This window comes from Pomacea canaliculata, linkage group LG7 (assembly GCF_003073045.1).
Source record: "Pomacea canaliculata isolate SZHN2017 linkage group LG7, ASM307304v1, whole genome shotgun sequence".
NCBI classification, from domain to species: Eukaryota; Metazoa; Mollusca; class Gastropoda; order Architaenioglossa; family Ampullariidae; genus Pomacea; species Pomacea canaliculata.
Genome location: NC_037596.1, coordinates 407,737 through 424,362, shown reverse-complemented (window position 1 = coordinate 424,362; position 16,626 = coordinate 407,737). Strand labels below are relative to the sequence as shown.

Genomic DNA, 16,626 nt, shown 5'->3' with positions numbered 1-16,626 from the left:
TTCTCTTGGCACAAAAAAAGCAGGTTAACCAGCAAAATAGAACAGTGATTATATTTCTCTTTTTATGTACACTATTATTCAGTCAGATTAGTATCTTTTGAACAGTTTAATGTATTTTAATTAGCATTCCGGCCGCCCATTCCGCTTAGCTAAGAGTACGATGGACGGTAACACCGCAGATTAACGGGTCACTTTTCGGCAAAGTGTCGGTATGCATGCGTGTGTGTGTGTGTGTGTACATGCATTTACACATGTTCATGTTTGTTCAGTGTAACATAAATGATTCTTTTTAATATCGATATCTTTTCCTGTTTGCTTCTGATGTCGGACAGCACAACAGCAGTAGCCGTGGGGTCAGTCAAGTACGGAGCAGGCTTTGGTCCTGTTCTGTTCGGTAACCTGCGGTGTGTGGGGAACGAAACCAGCCTGGCGCAGTGTAACCACTCGGTACTCTACACAAACGACTGTCAACACTCGGAGGATGTCGGCGTCACATGCAACATTAGTAAGTAGTCCAGTAATAATTAAACATCTAAATTAAACACATACTCCTGCATTTTATTCACTTTGGTGGAGGTGGGTGTCTTGTTTTTAGTTTTAACTAAATAATAAATCGCCACAATTTACTAGAAGTCTCTATATTGTCACTGCTGTCAATCTCTTACATAGTTACTAATGCAGTCTTAATGCATTGAAGAGCTTCAGGTTATATGTTGGTTCGGTAAAATATTGGCTAGTCTAGTTGTATGTGACTGTTCCATAATAGCGATAAAAGTCTAACATATATCTCATTCTATAAGCATTTAATTTGATGGATAGGTTGTTGTTTGTCGTTAACTCTGAGGAAGAGTACATGGAGAAGGTAGAGGTTATGATTTCCGTCGCTCGGCCTATCACACTCTCGATACCTCTACCAAATAACTTCGACATTTACCCCGTGCTATCACACTAAATTGCTTATTAACACTTTTAGTTAGCTCGAGCCCCCAAGCACGCATAACCCCAATGAACAACTCAAGGCAATTTAGTGTATAAAAAAGAAGTTATTAATTATCGAGAGCAGGGATGCACAACCTACGGCCCGCGGGCCATATCCGGCCCGCGACGCGGTGCCATCCGGCCCGCGAAACTTCTGCCCACAGTGCAGGAAATCCACATGTTAGTAATAAAAGAAGACCTTAAAAAAAACGAAAAAAAGGAAGAAGAAGTATTTATCCCCACGTAGGGGCGTTTCCCAATCTTTTTTTCGATGGACGAACATTTCGATTCAGTGCTCCGACTTGGTGTCTAAGATGAGGCCGGACATTCAGAAGTTGGTTTCGGGAAAACAACTTCAAATATCCCACTAATTACTACATAATTAATGGTAAGTACAACTTGTTGCAGCTGCTTCTCTGTCTCCAGCGCAGAGACTCTGGCACTGGCTTGTCCACCACAGACTCACTCGTGGCGTTCTTACTCTGGTCCTGCTGTGTGTCACCCCGGCTTCTTTGGTCCCTCTAGGTCTGGGCGTTGACTCAACTGCAGCACCTCTCGGGGACCGACGCTCATTCACCAGATTCAGCTACTACTGGTTTCATCAAGCAGCTGCTGGTACTAACGCAATATACACTCTGTTACAGAGTGGGTCAATGCACCTCGGAAGTCAATTGTTGAAGTCGACGCACCTCTCAGGCAGGATTGCAGTGAATAAATTGTAGTCGAGCTCAGACAACTTTACTTAAAGGCCGATATCGTCCCTCCTGAGTGAAGTGAGTGGTATCGCCCGTGCGAGGGAAGGTAGGAGTATACGCGGTGCGGAATGCTAGCGGCCAGTCGTCTTCAATTACTACCCGTACAAAAGGCGGGGTGGACATCACAGGCACCGCCGAGGAGCCTGGCCATAAAACGTCTCCCTCACCCGACCTGTACTTGCCGTAGGGTCTGAGCGCTGAGGTGAAACGACTTCTATCTGAACATACTGTCAGGGTTAGGACTCCACAAACAAACAAAACTAGAATATATAAAGGAGAGAATAATGAACAGCGCAACTGTAGTACTGTAGTATTGCTATTTTATTTTCCAGTTGCTATGTATACTTTGTTTCTTACACTCTGAATCTGGAAAATGAAAGTCGTGTCCATCTCATGAATTCCGTGTCCTTTCTACTACACCATTTTCTTACCACACTCTGCACTTCCATATATACACCGCTGTTAGTTTGGCTCTGGTGTGGTTTGTTTCCTTTTGGAAAACCCAACCAGTAAGAGAGGGGGAAAAGAGCAACAATAATAACAAAATATAGTTTGCAACTGAAATTTGTTTCATTTATTTGCACAGTTTCAAACACCTTCCCCCTTCATCTCTCGATTTACGTAACATTACAGCAATTTCAACATTTCTTATTGGCAGGTGAAGTATTTAGAAGATTTAGAACCTTGTGGGTCGATACTACCAGAGAAACTTCATCAGTGTGATGTGAACAGATAGACGAAAGCATCAAAAATAAAGTTTTAAAATTCAGTTGTCTTTGTGTTTGTGTCATTTCCGCTGTTCATCTCTTTATCCCTTATTTTCTTTTTATTTGATGGAGAATACATTCAATTGTCGGTCCTAACCCTGACTTTGACAGTATGTTCAGTTGCAAACCGTTTCACTTCAGCTTTCTAACCGCCAACACCAAGTACTCGGCTGAGAAAGACGTTTTATTGCTCGGGTTATTTATTGCCTGTGATCGCCACCCTGGCTCGAGGCCAGGGTAGCAATTAGGGAAAACTGACCGCTGGTACACCACCCCGTGTACTCCTACCGTCCCTCCCACGGGTGAAACCATTTGAAAACACGCCCACTTCGACATCGGCCACATGCCACATGCAAAAGACCACGATACTTCTCCGTCCGCGAGGTTTCTCCTTTCATATGATTGGTCAATCATTCCTCAGATTCATTCGACCAGTTTACTATCTAGATATATCCAATCACCACTGAGCTGATACATTACAGATGGCTCTCTCGTGATTAGTCAATCATCCCACAGACTCACAAGGACTGTTCCCTTATCTAAATGTAACCAATCACTCTTTAGCTACTACATTATAGTTGGGTGGTCCATTTGTCTTTATCCTGTCCACACTCTACCTAGAACGCGGTACATAACCTTGGGCGCCAAACAGTCTGGAAAATTCAGTCCCTGTACCGTGTGTCAATAATGTTTCAACATTGTCCTACCTTATAGCGTAAACAAGGTACGTCTGTTTACACTTCAAGATGGCGGTGGAGACCTAATGTCTTGCCTTGCCTCGTGAGTGTACTTCAAGGGTCTGTCGTGGGGTAAGCGGTCCATTGACCAGCGGACATATACGCCTCAAGCACCAATTGCTATTACGTACGCGATCCTCAGTCTTTTGATTCTAGGTCACTACCGCCAGCGGCTAACAATTCCTAGTGTTTGTCAGTCAGTTCACTCGCGTGAGCGCTCGTCTCGTGCTAAAACAGACGTGTAAACCCACACTTAAGCCCTATCCTAATTATCACATGACATTGTTCATTTTGTATATTTTTTGAAAGCAAGTATAAACTGCAACGAAAATGGGGAGCTGCTCACAGACTTCTGCCTGTTCAACGACCTTGTAATTGGAGGCACAGTTTTTCCACACAAAACCATCCACAAAACCACCTGGACTTCGCCAGATGGACATACAGAAAACCAGATCGATCACATCACCATTAATCGCCTGCTGGATGTCAGAGTAAAGCGAGGTGCAGATGTAGCCACAGACCACCACTTGCTTGTGGCAACCATGAAGATAAAGCTGAAGTCTTTCCACGACACATCAGACAGACCGCACCACAAATTCAATGTGCAGTTTCTTAGAGACCGTAAAAAGCAAAATGAGTTCAACTGCGAAGTTAAAAACAGATTTGCTACACTGGAAGGACTCCTGGAAGAAACAGTGGCTAACCACTGGACAGGATTACAAGAGACCTGGAAGAATGCCTGCACACACGTTCTGGGGAAAAAAGGTAACAGCATAAGGAATGGCTGACTTTAGGGACCTGCAAAAGATAGAGAAAAGGAAGAGCTGAAGCAGAAGATCAACCAATGTCAAGACCAGCAGGAAAAGGATGAGCTTAGAGCAAAATACTGGGAGATAAACAAGGAAGTGAAGAAAAACGCAAGGGACGACAAGAGACAGTTCGCACACAGGATGGCAGAAGAGGCAGAACAAGCAGTTTTGAGAAATAACACAAAGAGACTATACGAAATTACAAGAATTCTGTCAGGAAAGAAAAACACCAATGCATGCAGACCAATAAAGAATAAGAATGGCAGCGTCATCACCGGGGATGCAGAACAAAGATCACGATGGGTGGAACATTTTGATGAAATACTTAACCGACCACCACCAACAAACACTTTGGACATTCCCCCAGCTGCAGAACAGCTCCAAGTAGATACCAACCCGCCAACCAAGACAGAAATCATCGAAGCCATCAAGTCCTTGAATTCTGGCAAGGCGGCAGGCCCAGATGGCATTCCTGCAGAAGCACTCAAGGCAGACCCAACAGCCGCAGCAGAGATGCTGCATCCCCTGCTGAAGAAAATTTGGGAACAGAGCAAGTTCCAGCAGACTGGAAGCTTGGCTACCTAGTGAAGTTACCCAAAAAAGGTGACCTGACACAGTGCAGCAATTGCGGGGATTACGCTGTTGTCCATTCCAAGCAAGGTGTTGTCCAAAATCATCCTGGAGCGACTGAAAACTGCCCTAGATAAGAGACTTAGCAAGAACAGGCAGGCTTTCGGCAGGAAAATCATGTACCGACCAAATAGCTACTCTGCGAATTATTATCGAACAGTCCATCGAATGGCAGTCACCACTATACATAACCTTTGTAGATTTTGAGAAGCCTTTGACTCCGTAACAGGGAAACCATCTGGGAACTAATGCGGCACTATGGATTTCCACCAAAGTTCATTGCCATCATCCAGCAGTTGTATGAGAACTCGACATGCCGGTGATACACAAGGGAAAAACTGTCTGACCCCTTCGCAGTGAGGACTGGAGTGAGGCAAGGTTGTCTGCTCTCACCAACAATATTCCTGATCGTCATAGACTGGATCATGAGGAGAACAACCTCTAACAGCAACACGGGCGTTCAGTGGACCTTCGCCAGACAGCTCGAGGATCTTGACTATGCGGATGACATCAGCCTGTTGTCCCACAATCAACAACACGCACAGACAAAGCTCACTCGGCTTGCAGAAGAAGCAGCAATGACTGCCTGACCATCAACATCAAGAAGACGGAGGTAATGCGGATCAACACAAAGCAAGAAGCCCCACTCCAACTACATGGAGAATGTCTTACAGAGTCTGACCGTTTCACCTACCTTGGCAGCATAGTCAGCAGCAAAACGGAGGTACAGATGACGATGTCAGAAGCCGAATAAACAAAGCCAGGCTTACATTCCACACCCTAAGACCTATCTGGAACTCCAAGGCTTTGTCTCTACACACCAAGATCCGCATCTATAATACCAATGTCAAGTCAGTCCTTCTGTATGGATCTGAGACATGGCGGGTGACAAATGCCATCACCAACAAGATACAGACATTTATCAACAACTGTCTGCGCCGCATCTTTAACATCCGATGGCCTGAGAAGATCTCCAATGCGGACCTGTGGAGAGAGCCAACCAAAACCTGCCAGCCTAGACATCAAGAAGCGGAAGTGGCTGGATTGGCCACACCCTACGAAAGCCAGTCGACAATTTAACGCGACAGGCTCTGGGCTGGAACCCACAGGGGAGGCGTAAGGTTGGGAGACCCAGACAGACGTGGAGGAGATCAGTCCACAGAGAGGCAGAGACAGCTGGCATGACATGGTGCCAGCTGGAAAGGGACGCCCAGGACAGGGTCCGATGGCGGCGTGTGGTTGCGGCCCTATGCTCCACTGGGGGCGTATAGGAAAGAAGAAGAAGAAGAAGAAGTATAAAATATTGCATCGGAAATACGTAAGAAAAATAAATCATAAAAAGAAATAATTACAGAGTGTGTCATGCATCATTAAAAAGTAAGTAATTTTTCTTCCTGCAATGTCTAATACAAAATTGGTAGTATTACATACTAATTTACCACTTTAATAAGTTTGATAGGTGTCCCTTTTATTTGTACAACTTTTATAAAGTTACAAAAACCTACACTTATCCTTAACGCCACAAGTTTAATTTCTTTTAGTGTGTTTGTGAATGAAATGTGTGATCGTCTATCATCTTAAGAATGTTAAATGACAATTGTTGAATGAAACATTATTTGATATTTAATTATGAATGAAGGCATAGAGATAACTAATACAAGGCTCAATGAAAGTTTTCTTTGTCTAAAAAGGTAGTAAATTTGGACAGTTTGCATGCACTGTTTTATTGCAAATCTGCAAACTATTCAACTCAATTTAATTTTTGATTACTTTTGCAAAGATCTGTAAAGCTTGTCGCTTACTTAGAGCTGAAATGCTTTTTTTTTTTTGTCTCTTATTTGTCCATAACACTTACTTGTCCATAGCACTCACACACACACACACTGGATAATAGAAACAAATAGATCTTCATCAAGATATTCATTTACACATATCAATGTTTGTTAGTTGTCGTGAACTCTAAAGAACGAGCACGTGGAGATGGTCAGAGGTTGCGATTGCCGTCGCCTCAGCTGATCACACTCTCAATACCTCTACCAACTCAAGCCGACATTTACCCCGTACACTTACACTAAATTGCTAATTATTCTTTATACTTAGCTCGAGCCACCAGTATGCATAGCCCCAATAAACAACACAAGCCAATTAGTGTATTAAAGAAATTTATTAATCATAGAGAGGATTACACAAATTACAAAATGATGAAGGAATAAAAAAACATGCGAATGAACTAATTACCTATCTTGGCTAGTTATCTAGGGTGTCCTGCTATTACTAATTATTCTCCTTAATACTAATTCAGATACCTACCTAGTAAGTCAATTAATCAATTCTTAACTACCACACTCGCACCACTACAAGCTCAATCACTCCGTACAAAATACGCATACACACGCCACTCAGCTTGACCCAAGCGCCCTCGCTCTGTAGGATGTTAGTCTCTGATGGACACACAACTGTCACTTGCGATTTCGTTCAATGGTTCTTGCTGTATGGAGATTTTTCTCGACGCGCCGCAGAAGAAATGATGCTCGATGACTTGGGTCTTCCGTTATCCCGCTATGCGACGAGAGATGTACGCAGTAGAGAGTTGGGACGAATTCTCACGCGAATCGTTCCCGTGCACCAGCGTGCACCTTGGTTCCGTCACCAACAGGCCTGAAGTTTCTTCAAGTAGAAATCAGCGCCGGCTCTTGTGACCAGAGCAACTTTTCCACTACGATGCCAAGAGTTGATCGTGGGTTCGCAGGGACTGAAATAACTCTTCTTTTACACTCATGGTGGTGAGCGGGCAAACGCTTTCTTGGTCGGTTCCTACTCCGTCTTCTGTTGGACTGGCAGTAGCTAACACCAGGTGGCGAAGACTTGAGTTGCGAAGTCCTCTTCTTGATGCGCACCCTCCAAGAGTCAATAGCCCGTAGTGGTGCGAGTGTTGTAGTTAAGAATAGATTGACTTACTAGGTATCTGGATTAGTATTAAGGAGAATAATTAGTAATAGCAGGACACCCTAGATAACTAGCCAAGATAGGGAATTAGTTCATTCGCATGTTTGTTTGTTTGTTTTTATTCTTTTATTATTTTGTAATTTGTGTAATCCTCTCGATGAGTAATAACTTTCTTTAATACGCTAAACTGCCTGTGTTGTTTATTGAGGTTAAGGTACTGGGGGCTTACGAGTTAAAGTATGATTAGCAATTTAGTGTAAGTGTACGGGATAAATGTCGGCGCAAGTTGGTAGAGGTATTGAGAGTGTGAGCAGCCGAGGCGACGGCAATCGCAACCTCTGACCAATTCCACTTGCTCGTTCCTCAATAAACTAAAATTTCTGGGACATGTTTTTCCAAAGTTTTGGAAGATATGAAATAATTATGTCACAGCGGCAGGAGATTAAGCTGCCTACTAAACTATACAAGTACTAAACAACTACTTGCTAATCTAGTTTACTATTACTTGTTTTCGGGGATACCCAAACAAACGAATCGACTAAACAGCTTTGACTTTGCGTGTAAACAAAAACACTTAATTACAGTCAAATCTTGTCTATATAATAATAAATAAGTTAGCACATTGTATTAATTCTCTGTATTATTAATTCGTTCAATGTCAGCCCAGCAGATGTCAGCTCGTGTAGTTGGTGGCACAGCAGACGCAGGACGTCTAGAGATATTGTACGATGGAACTTGGGGCACAGTGTGTGAGCATGGATTTGGACAGAGAGAGGCCTTGGTAGCCTGCAGGATGCTGGGATTTAACAGGTAATTAGTGTTGGCTATTACAATTTAAAAGCTATTGTCTCATTTTTCTCCAGTGGAATGCTTTTGTTTAATAGGAGAGTTGTATACCTTTGATTAATTTCGACTAAAAGAGAGTGCAAAGTTTTAAAGATAATTTCTGCCTTTTCACAAATATTTCTTTTAGAACCAGAAAGTTCTTTTTTATTTATTTGAAAAGTAACGGTGACAGTAGAACGTGACTAGATTGTAGACCAGGCGGTAGAAGAGAAAATCACTTACAGGCGTCTTTTAGAATAGCTAGATGTGATCTTTTTGACAATCTGAATATGTTACGGCACGACGCTGTTTAAATCTTGAATTACAACTGCCAAGAAAAACTTTCTAGAATTACTGCGGCCTGCATTAGTTAAGTTTCTAGTTTTAACGTTAGCGCTATTGCTTCGATAACTGTAATCTTAAATACAGCTAAATGCCGACTAAACGCACTCAATCAAGTTCTTTTTTAAATTTTCAGGAAAAAATTTGAGAGATTAAACTAATAATAATTGTATATATATATATATGTGTGTGTGTTGATTCGATGTTTTTTATACCTTTTTTATATTTGATACACAAATGGGTTAGGTAACGAAATGGCTGCAACAAATAACTTGGTGCATGCAAATAAGCATACACAAGTATTATGATCACCAAATTTTTATTAAAAAATTATTTAACGTCTAATATCATGCCCATTGTAACAACGAAAATGCAATCAGCAGGACACTTCTTTACTGGCGTTACTCTTGGGAGGACCCCAGTGTTCCTCTTGTTCTTTGGCTTTGCTAAACTAGCAACATGTCTCCTGGATCCGGCTCCAGCTTACGGGAAAGAATCAACAGTCCCCACTCGTTAATCTTGCAACATCGTCTTAAGCTATTTCTATGAATTGACTAAGATAACAAAATTATTTTTCCGACCAAAAACTCGACTGGACAGGAATCAACAGTTACAAATAGAAATACTTCAAAATTCGTTTTACAGAGTTAATTTGTAAAATATCTTGTCTTGGCATGGAATTTCACCATTTCCACGTCCTGTCCTACTTTCGCTCAGCGCACACGGCTTTCATCGTAGCTGACATCTCTTAGAATGCTGCCATACAGTTCACAGAGAAAATCCTGCGGCCCCGTGAACACTTGATTTAGTCTTATACTGACTCATACTAACAACTACACACTTATTCTAACCAACGTCCAAGGGAGACAGCCCTGGTCCACTCTCGCTTATGACATAGTCAGGGATGATAACCCTTGTTTCTGACAGACCCTGCTCTACATGAATTTACCAATCCACTTCATCACAGTTGCATAGAATGGAGAGTCCACAGCAAGTGTCTGTATCATGTCCTCGTGGATTTCCTTGTCATTGCTTTCTTTTGCAGATATTTTATGACACCTCTGACTTCTGATTTGTCTATTTTCAGATTCGTCCCACTATTCTAAGCCTTTGTACGGGACTCAAAATTTTGTATGGACACAAATTAAAACATAAATCTGTAACAGTTTTTTTAGTTAATGTAGAAATTGTAGTGTGTTACCGTTACAAAAATGTTTAGTGAAGGTTTTTCTTACTGCATTCGTTGATTAAATCACCGTGAACGAGACGATACAACTTCTATTTGTTTAAGGAACACTTGTTTATTTCGGTTATACAAAGACAACAGAGTTACAGCAAGTACTAAATCAGACACACGGACACTAATTCTCTCTCAGTAAAAATGAGTGAAAATGAAAAGGAAAGAAATGAATTTTGAGGTAGGTGATCGAACCACCTGACAGCGCACCAGTACACCTACACTTTGCAAAGGTAAGGAAAATAAAAGAAGGGACTCGCTCATGAAAATGTGGTGTACTCCCTGCATGTTACCCGTTATTTACACACACTCAGTAGTTGCGTCACACGCTCCGTGGTCACGCGGTAACCTCACGGCCAGTTGAGGTGAAGAAAGGGTGCAGGGTGGAAGGAACAAAGTACTGTCAGCGGTACAGCTGTGTAGAGGCCAGCGATTCGTTGTGTATGGACAGTTACCTATGACCTTTTAAGGTCTGCATAGTTGCTAGAAACAAGGGTATGGGGAAAGGATTAGTCAAAGAGTAAACTGGTGTGCGAGTAGTTCAGTACTAAGAGTGCAAGACACACGCACACACACAGACTCAATTGTCTACATTTCACAGTGGTGTAGGAAGATGCTTATGTTTAAGGGGGGAGGGGGGAGACTTTGTCATGTGATAACTAGTAATAGGGCTATAGTGTGGGTTTACACGTCTGTTCTATCCACGAGACAGGTGTACGCGCGGGCGAACTGACTGGCAGATGGTGGAATGAGCCTCGGGCTTTACCACGTAAAAACACTTAACCGCGCACCGCTTACGTCACGACCGTCGCACGGCAGGGATGCCTGATGAGCGCGGTGACACAGCAAGCTGTCTTTCACAGAGAACACACTCTTCAGGTACGACGTTTAGAAACACAATAATTATTATTACACTCGGCCAGAAGTGAAGGGCAGACCAGACTGCTTGGACCTATAGTAGGACTGAGTTACTAGCGGAGGAAGTGGGGTGTAGGGAAAAGACAAAGTGACCACCCACCTATAATGGATTAGCTAAGTAGTGATTGGACATATCTAGATGATGGACTAGTCGAGTGAATATGTGGAATGATTGACAAATCACGAAAGAGTAGAAGAACCGCGCGCAGATGAGAATTTAACATCACGATCATCAAGGATCGTGGTCTTTCACATTGGGCTCTCGACCAGTAAAGCTGTACCGAGGTCTACTCAAGCTGTCCAGGTTCTCCACTGCAACTCTGTGTGAGAAGTGTGACAGCTTCAGCACAACTTACTCAAGAGGCGCGTCTGACCCGCTCTGTAGCAGAGTGTATATAGCTTCATCACCAGCAGCTGTTTGATCGAAACCAGTAGAAGCTGAAGCTGGAATAAGCATGGGTCTTTGTTAGGTGCTGCAGTTGAGACAACGCTTCGACCTAGACTCCTAGAGGGACGAAAGAAGCCCGTTGTAACACGGCAAGTCCAGAGAAAGGACGCCACGAGAAAGACACGGGGTTGACAGAACAGTGCCAGAGTCTCTGCGCTAGAGAAAGAAGGCCGCTGCGATCGACAGAGCGACACAAACAGGGCTGCGTTGCAGTTAAGCCAAGCACGCTGTCTTAGCCTAAGACGCCTACTAAGGGCGTTGCATGGGCGGTCTCAACTCGCTAAGCGAGCGGTCTTCGTCTTAAAATTTAAGACTGGTTCCCCCCCCCCTTATTTAAGACTGGTCCTCCTTGCTTAGCCGCGACACGCTGCTTACGCATGACCGCACGGCGGCTTTCGTAGTAACAGTGGCGCTTGATCGTGTTGTTTACCAAGTTGCCCTGCGTATACCATTGACAAGATACAGATTTTTCACTACTTCAGCGATCCATCAAATCCATTAGAAATATATAATGTCGATTTGTTTCATCGTTTTCAATTTCGTCGAGCGAACATAACAGTGGAAAATGATTTCGACCATCATTTTCAACGAAAAGGCTCTATTCCGCCTTTGTTGCAGGTAAGACTATAGTCACCACCACTATATAAATATATAATTAATAAGTGTAATTGACAGCATTACGTTAAAAATATTTAATAATGTTAGAATGACATCAAAATATAATTACATAATAAAACAATGGCGTATAACTTAAGACGGAGTTGATGACAGTGGGTGATGTTTGTTGTTATTATTGCTGCTCTCAGGTAAACATGAGACCACAAAACCTATACATATTTGGAAAGGAAAAAACTTGAACTTTGCAATAAAACTAATGAAAATTTTCTACTTTCACTCTGGTGACAGCAATAATCCAAGAAAATTCACTGTTTGCTATAATTGGGTCATATGATCAGACGCACAATTCTGGCCTTTCCATTGTGCTCCGAGTGTTTTTTTAGAGTATATAAACATTATTAAAAAATTGATATCATTGTATTTAAGTAAAACAACACAGAATAAATTAGCAGAGCACCCAGAATCTCTCATATAGTTTGATTTAGTACATGTTTATCAATTTGACAGGCAGTTCCTTGCAGTATCTCTCAAGTTAAAACATTTCGCTCAAGAGGTAGATAATCATAATAAGTTAACGTTCACATCGTCCTTTTTAACTAAAAATAGAGAACTTCGTTTAGATGTGAGTACTAAAATATATAAATCATTGAGGTCAATAATATTTCCTATGTCTTTTGCAGGTGATGGTGGCATCACAATTTTATGCTACAAGCTGTCACGGACCGTCCGCGGACACGCGCATTCTTTCCACAAACCAAAATATTCTGATCGCTTGAGGGTGTGCCATACCTTCTAGAGGCACGAATAAATTATTCAATTCAAACACAATTTTAAACGAAACAAGGCAAAGTATTACGATCTTAGATTCACTCCTTCATTCGCCACACAAGATATATTACCAATATATTTCATTCATCCAATGTACTATTAGTTAACAATAAAATTGATTCCAATAAATATTGTCCATGATGAAGTATTCCGCTGTCTCCGGAGCTGTCCTTCTTGATGAATTACCATTGTTAATATCCACTGTATTATTCGTTATAAAAAAATGTTCGTTCTTGATGAAACATTAACCTTTTTATATTAAAGTCTTTGTGACCCTCCGAAGTCCTCTATTCTAATTAGTCCCACTAATCTTCTTTCCTAGAAGTCTATTTACTGTTAAAAATAAATTGTTTTTACGGTACCAACAGTTTACAAGCGGAACATCTCGGTCTTGCACATGCGGCCGCCTCCTAGGTGTTTGGCAGGATGATGTTAGATTAGCTGAAGGCCGTGAGGAAACCTTTCCTCCACCGACGCTTACTCTCAGGTGTTAAGAACTGTCCCTTCCAGGCACAGATGGAGGTCGTGCACCAGTCTTGCACCAAGTTTTCCGTTCGGGACCGTTCGTTTTCTCGCTCACACCAGTGTGTGGTTTCTTGGCCCCACACAAGAACTGTACTGCGGATGCCCAAGCCACAGAGCTCCCCACGGTGCGGACACGGACTACAGTACTCACGACCTGTGAAGTAGCATCCACCTGTAGTTTAACCACGGTATTACTTCCCGTAATATTTATTCCGCTGTCGCAGCAGTAGCGAGAAAGTCCCGAGAAAAACCACCAGCTCCAACTCTGTTCCGCCGTTAGCTCTCTGCTTTTCGTTTTTTCTCTAACATTATTTTCCTCTATCTTTTACGTCACCTTATTTTGACATCACAATTTACGTCATTTGCTCAAGGGCAAACAACTTCCAGCCCACTACCCTAGATCAGTTCAACCACGGTTGTCGATCTTCCCTCCTAACCCCCTCTACTAAGTACTTATCCGTTACATTCCTCCCCCCCTGAAAAAAAAGAATGAAAAAATCAATTTAAGAGTTTATCTTTCTTTCACTTCTACGGGATAAATTGGTCCCACTCGACCCGGGATAGATTGTCAGCGAGAAGATTCTCTGTTCCCTTAATCGTCTCAACTGAAACTGAAAAACTCTTGAAGAGCTAGCATCCATCTCATAATTCGAGAATTATATGAACAGCTGTTTTAAAAACACAAGGGGTTTGTTGATCTGTCTGTAAAATGAACTTTCTTTTCCGTACAGATAACGAGAGGAGTTTCGAAATTCCCATATTATGCCAGGCACTTCTCGTTCTATGGTGCTGTATCGTGTTTCAGGACCTGTCAGTTTTGGCTGACGTAGGCCACTGGAAAACGATCTCCTCCGTATTTCCTGCAAGAGTACTGCTCCTAATCCACCCACTCGCGTCAGTTTGAACTATGAACGGCTTGTCAAACTTGGGCAGCGCTAGTATGGGTTGGGATGACAGAACGGTTTGGATGTGAGTTAAATGCTTGGACACATTCATTCGACATGAAATTGATTGTTTTGCTGTTTCCTTTTGTCAACTCTGTAATGGGTGCAAACACGTAGCAAATTAGGAAACAGTAGCGTCGGTAGTAGCTGATCAACCTAAGAGTGCTTCTCACTTGCTTCTTACTGCTAGAGTAGGAAGTCTTAGAATTTTCTGTACTTATCAGGACCTGGGACGCAGGATGCCCCTCCCCCACTATGTGTCTAAGAATTCCAAGCTCCGAAATCCCATCTGAATTTTCGAAGCCTTCTAGTGAGTTGATTGATGAGGCAAGTTTCTTAACGTACGCCCCTTCTACATGGAGTCAGATGCATCTCCCCGACGTTCGCTAGCAACGCGAGTAAACTATCAAAGAAGTATGTTTTGCTGAAAACGCTTCCATATTGGAGCCTCTCAAGAATGTTAGCTCTCTACAAAGGCGTGCAGCATGAGCTTTTCAGCCAATCAAATGGCGCCTTCGGCGGTCCATTGAAATAAGCCTTTGCGATGTTTGATTTGAGGCTGTTTTTTGGCCTATCTCTTCTTTAGGTTGTTTGAGTCTGGGTTGAGGTTTGCCAATATCCTTTGGCCAAATCTATTTTAGTGAAAAAATTGGCCGCCAATTGACTATACATAACAGTTTCGTGGGATCCGAATGGTTCTGAGTTTGGGGCAACTCTGTTATTTTATTTAGGGCTCGGTAGTCGATACAAAAGCGTACTTGTTACCGTCCTTCTTTCTGACCAACAACGCTGGTGATGCAATAAGTGAGGGATGATGGTTCAATCACTCCCATTTGTAACATTTTAATGACTTCCTTTTCCATGGTTTTGCTGTAGAGCAAAGCGACAGTGGTTATAGGCCTTAAGCGCACTACCTCTGGAGAAGTCAGTTAATTTGGTGCTCAATTTCACGTTAAACTGTGGTCTGCGTCAGTGCACGGTCATATGTGTTCGATAATTCTTTAGAATAGGGTCCTCAAATTGTTGTGGTCTGGGAGTTCAGTCACGTCGGGTCCCATTTAATGCTGTTTTATGGTCCTCTGTTCCATCTCCCCAGGAAGAACTGATTTCCACAATCATCAGTATCGGCTATCAATAAGGTCACATATGCAACATTGGTGTTCCATTTGATTTCTTCTCGATACTCCTACGGGCATGATAATCTTTGGGGCACATCTCTTCGAGATAAGATCCGAAAAAAGCCATGGATTTATCGTCATGTCTTGGCCGGTCCACAGTTAGCCGTTTTGGTGGTGTCTGGAATCGTTCACATCAAATGGAATCGGCGGTTCACGTAGCTTGTGATATTTGCGCAACATCTTAATGTGGAGATAACCCGGTCTTTTCCCTGCATATGATCACGATAGTCTGATGACATTGATGATTCCGGATGGACTGAAAAAGGTCCCCTTCATATAAGAGGCACATGAGTAGTTTATTCGGGGGAGGTAGTAAGAATTATCAGCACTCCCTCGTGTTCCCCCACCAGCTTGCAGATTCGTTTTGCGTTTTCCTGTAAAGGAAGTAACGTTTATTCTCTGTGCCGCCGTCCTATGGCTATTCTCTTGGGATATTATAGCTTTCCTGTTAGTAGATTTCTTCAACTCATATATGTATTGGAGGTAAACAGGTTTTGCATCCTCATCACTGATTTCCTTCTCTTCCAAGTTGAGATAAGAGGTCAAAGTTGATCCCTTTGGTGTCGTCCGAAAACGTAGGTTCGAGATGGTGAGAAACCTGTACTTTCGTGAGTTATTCTCTCTGGAGAGCGAATAAAAGAGCAGGAAATACAGATCCATCTCTCTCGAGGCCTTGTGCGATTGTCCAATTCCGCAGAGTGTGGTTTTTGAATGTCCTGTGATCTTCGTACGACGTAGACAGTGGTGCAACATTGGTTTGTAGGAGTGGTAGGGGTGGAGACGGTAAAACGCCTGATGGATCTACATTCAGCTGGATAAGATTTGCTTCAGTGTACACTGGCCATGATCTCTGTGTTCCCGTCCCTTCTGTGCTCCGTCTTGTCTGTGTCGGCGATCTTGCATGTTTTTTTTCTATTCCAGGGAAAAGACGCCATTTCGGATAAGATACAAACAGATGCTTCTTCCTTCAGCACAGATTAGCCTGTCAATTTCTTGTTAGGAACTGGTTTAGCTGCTTGGATTTAGTCTGGACGCCATGTTGTATTTACTCAAGGTACATGGTAATTTCCTGGTGCGCTATATTCTAGATTGGTGATTGGTAGGTAGGACCAATGAGTATCTACTAGCCGGCTCTCTGAAG

At 42.6% G+C, this 16,626-nt stretch overlaps 1 protein-coding gene across 1 annotated transcript in view; it reads left to right on the top strand.

The window, feature by feature from the left end:
* Positions 1-16,626, top strand: part of LOC112567800 (deleted in malignant brain tumors 1 protein-like) — a 53,812-nt gene that overhangs the window by 12,119 nt on the left and 25,067 nt on the right. Inside the window, exons 3-4 of the mRNA XM_025244644.1 lie at positions 333-505; positions 8,285-8,432. Of these exons, the coding sequence (XP_025100429.1) occupies positions 333-505; positions 8,285-8,432 (321 nt within the window). The remainder of the gene's footprint in view (positions 1-332; positions 506-8,284; positions 8,433-16,626) is intronic.